The sequence below is a fragment of the Parasteatoda tepidariorum genome, chromosome 12 (assembly GCF_982258835.1).
Source record: "Parasteatoda tepidariorum strain Cologne lab strain chromosome 12, Ptep-v5.0, whole genome shotgun sequence".
NCBI classification, from domain to species: domain Eukaryota; kingdom Metazoa; phylum Arthropoda; class Arachnida; order Araneae; family Theridiidae; genus Parasteatoda; species Parasteatoda tepidariorum.
Genome location: NC_141766.1, coordinates 27,798,438 through 27,802,259, shown reverse-complemented (window position 1 = coordinate 27,802,259; position 3,822 = coordinate 27,798,438). Strand labels below are relative to the sequence as shown.

General features: G+C 26.2%; 1 protein-coding gene across 1 annotated transcript; it reads right to left on the bottom strand.

Annotated features, from left to right (window-relative positions):
* Positions 1-282: 282 nt before the first annotated feature.
* LOC107453417 (glutathione S-transferase Mu 1) lies at positions 283-2,358 on the bottom strand. The gene has a single exon (XM_043039776.3). It carries the CDS (start codon positions 2,097-2,099, stop codon positions 1,437-1,439), a length of 663 nt encoding a protein of 220 aa, XP_042895710.1. The 5' UTR covers positions 2,100-2,358; the 3' UTR covers positions 283-1,436.
* Between the last annotated feature and the right edge of the window lie 1,464 nt (positions 2,359-3,822).

Below are 3,822 nucleotides of genomic sequence, written 5' to 3'. Positions count from 1 at the left end.
AATCTAACCATAAATATTTATAGTATAGATATTTATAACATAAATATATTATGGTAGATAAAATTATCTAATTTCTTCAAAGGAAGTTTTTATACGAGGTGGCAGAAAATTGGCAACAATGTTCTTATCAAATATTATTTTATTCTTAAAATATGATTTAAAATCAATAACTCGCTTCTTTTATGATTTTTAGGAAACACTCTATAGGAAAAATTTATTTAATTTACTTACCTTCAATTTTACTAAAAAAGGATAAATAATTTATTTGATAATTTAATCAAATTTATATTCAAAAAATCATTTATTTAAAACCTTTAAAACAAAATAAATATATTTGATTCTTTAAATAACAAAACTTTGAATCGAAATCACACATATACTTTTAAAACATAACTTTTCATAAGATTTTTGCCATGTGCTGAATAGAAATGTTATTGAAAATAAAGGAAATATCGTAAGAATATAGAATATAGAATGAATATAGAATATAAAATGAATATAGAATATAGAATAAAAATTATAAACTGCTATTTTGTTAAAATATATAGAATTTGCAAAAAGTAGCATGCATCAAAATGTTTAAAAAAATTTTAACGAAATGAAAGTAATGGTCCTCACTTATGTAAGGAAGTAATTTTGAACATTTTATATAGATATGAATTACTATATAAAATGTTTTAAACAGCAATTAAAATTTCTTTGTATAACAAACTGCATCAATCCACAAAATATTATTTTCTTCAAAATTATAATATTAATTAAATTACATACATAAATTCTGATACAAATTGTACACCTCTATTAAAGTTTTGTATTAAAGTGCAGGAAAATCATTAAAAATAAAACGTATGAAATATAATAACAAAAATTTTTTAAGAAAAGTATTGTAGAATATGGAGCAATATAATGATAAACAACATTCAGAAGAATTCTTTTAGAGAAATAATGTAGAAAATAAGATATTTATTTGTATTATGATGTCATCCAGTGGAAATTTCAGAAACTTATAAAGCCTATACCTGAAAACAATACTTAGGAACAGTTTAATGAAAAATTGTTTTTGAAAGAAATGTGGTTCATCACAAATTTATGCCAAAATCTTGATTCGATAATAATATATTATTGCAGAATTTAATGCAAAACTGCTTTATAAACATAAAACTTGAATAGTTCAATAAATATAATAACATTGTTAAATAAAAGAAATTTTAGACAGAGAATCAAAAAAAGAAAGTAATTTATCAGATATACAAGTAAATTTTTAGTTGTTACAAACATATCAATACAAATATGGTAAATTTCGAGAATAGTTTTATCTAATATACATTATATTCTCTGAGCAGTTGCAAAAAAAATTACTCTATAGCATGCTTTAATAAGGATTGTTATTTAATTACCTTTTCTAATAATCATTTTAGGGTTATCAAATCTTGAAACTAGAGACGTTTTGGTTCCGTACCTTTACCGCCAAAATGCGCAACAGGACCAAAAATTGGCCATCGTTTGTAAATAGTAGAATGTAAATAGCTTTGCAATTCTGGTAAATTTTCAATTCTATCTTGATAAGCTTTAAGACTATGAAATTCATTTAGCACAGTTGGTATTAGAAGCCGATAAAAATCAAAAGTTTCATACGCCATGAAATCCACGTAAGTCACATTATCACCAGCAAGAAATTTGCGATCAGCTAAAAATGCAACAAACAATCTAAGTTGAGCTGGAACATTTTTCACAAACTCTGGCTTTATTTTTTCGAACTCATGATTATAACAAGTTCGAATCATGCTGGTTCGGAAATCAATAATTTGCTGTTCAGCCAAAGTTGCTCGCACCTTTTCCTCTTCGGTATTTCCATCCAAACCATGCTTTCTGGCAAGGTATCTCAGTATGGCTGTACTTTGCGTAAGAGCCACATTTTCATCTATGTAATACGGTAAGTTGGGAAAGTCTAAATTCAAGTTGAATTTGTCATTCTGCCAGCCATCGTAGCTCAAGTACCTCTTGTCGACGAATTCAATTCCTTTATAATGTAATAAATACCTTACTGGTTCAGCAAGACCTCGTATGTCCCAATATCCAAGTGTGCAACCTTCAGACATGTTTAAAATAAAAAGTGGGTTTAAGGACACTAAAAACCTGAGTCCAACATCAGCTGTTATGTTTTTAAAACTGAAGTTATCAAACAATGATAACACTTCTCTCACAAATGGCGTTGTTTACATTAAGTCCAATGCTCTCTATGAATTTTTGTTGAAACGGAAGCAGCGAACAAGCTGCTAATCTATCTTATCACGATAAGTTGTTGGGACCAGATAAAGCTGCTTGTAGTTAAAAGTAAAACAATAAGCTCTGAACAAATGGCTGAGGTTTTTATTTCCTTTTTATGTTTCTAATTATAAGTCGTTGCTATGGTTGTTTTTATCAAGCTTTTATCTTTTTTTTTCTCTTCTCGTGAGAAAAAAATTACCGTCGGTTTTATTATGAAACACGAGAGTCATATTAATATGACTTGACAATTTCGTCTATCATCTTGTACTTTATCCTCAAATATTGTTGACTCATATGCATTTAACGATAAATAGAAATTAAATTGCGGCTAAATTATAAAATCATTTCAGTTTCAAAATATTTAAAGGCAATCACTTAAAAAAATTACAGAAATTTCGAATAAGAATGAAGCAAAAGTTGTACTGGTAAGATGTGATGTAGTTCAACAAATGTAGTTATTTAAAAAAAAATTTGAGATCTAGTTATTTAAAAAAAATCTTTAAGAAGCATCAAAAGTAGAAAAATTTAAAAACTGGAATACTCACGCTTTGTTTTTTCAATGCACACAATATTTCCCTTCTAAAACAGATCGGCTGATAGTTTCGTTGGTTCCTTAAAAACAAGTTCTTTTTAATTTAAGAAACAAAATTTAAGGTTATTTAGGGAAATGTATATAATTCGAAACAATTGTCTAGACAATATATGAAAATAGCGGGAAAAAGAGTTGACTCGAACAATTTGAGACATTCAAATCACGTGCCTGGATTTTAATCTAATCTATTTCAGCTAAAACTAGGTCAAATATAAATACAATAGAACCTTGATTATCTGGAGCTCAATTATAGAATTCTTCGATTATCCGAAACCCATTCCGAAGTAACTAAAGGCATTTAGACACACTTTCACAATATATGATGTTTCCTAATTATTGTTGCAAAAACTAATCCGAAATGTGTTGATTAGAATACGGCAATGAAAAGAAAACATAAATTTATGAATAATATTTTGCTTATAATGTATAAGTTAAAAGAATAAAAAACATGTTTAAAGAAATTTATTCCGTTATTATTTGTTCTGATTAATTTCATACTTTTACTCATACATCTAAAATTTATATGATTCGAGATTCAAAAAGTGTTACAATTGTATATAAAGTTAATTACATAAATTTTCAAAAAAAAATTTATGCTTTTTTTGACAAAAAAATTTTTTTTGAAAGAAACTACCAGGGTAATTTGGGTTTGTGAGTGGGTTAAAAACTCTAAAACCAATCTTTCGTCATTTATTTTTATAAAATTAGATTAGGAAAAAAAAATTATTTGGTTATACTTATTCCACTTTATTAAGATCTCTAAGATCTTCTAAGATCAAAATTTCTATAAAATAATCATTTGTTCAAACGAATTAAAAGTACAATTTTTTATATATATATACGAAGATTTTAAGAAATCAAAGGAAGTATGATAAAAATATCATTAACAACCACTGACAATATATTAAAACACAAATGTTACATTTTGGTCAAAAGTAAGTAATATGTGATAAACATTAAAA

Coding starts and splice junctions, on each gene's coding strand:
- LOC107453417 (XM_043039776.3), bottom strand. CDS start 2,099: ATGTCTGAAGGTTGCACACTTGGATATTGGGACATACGAGGTCTTGCT.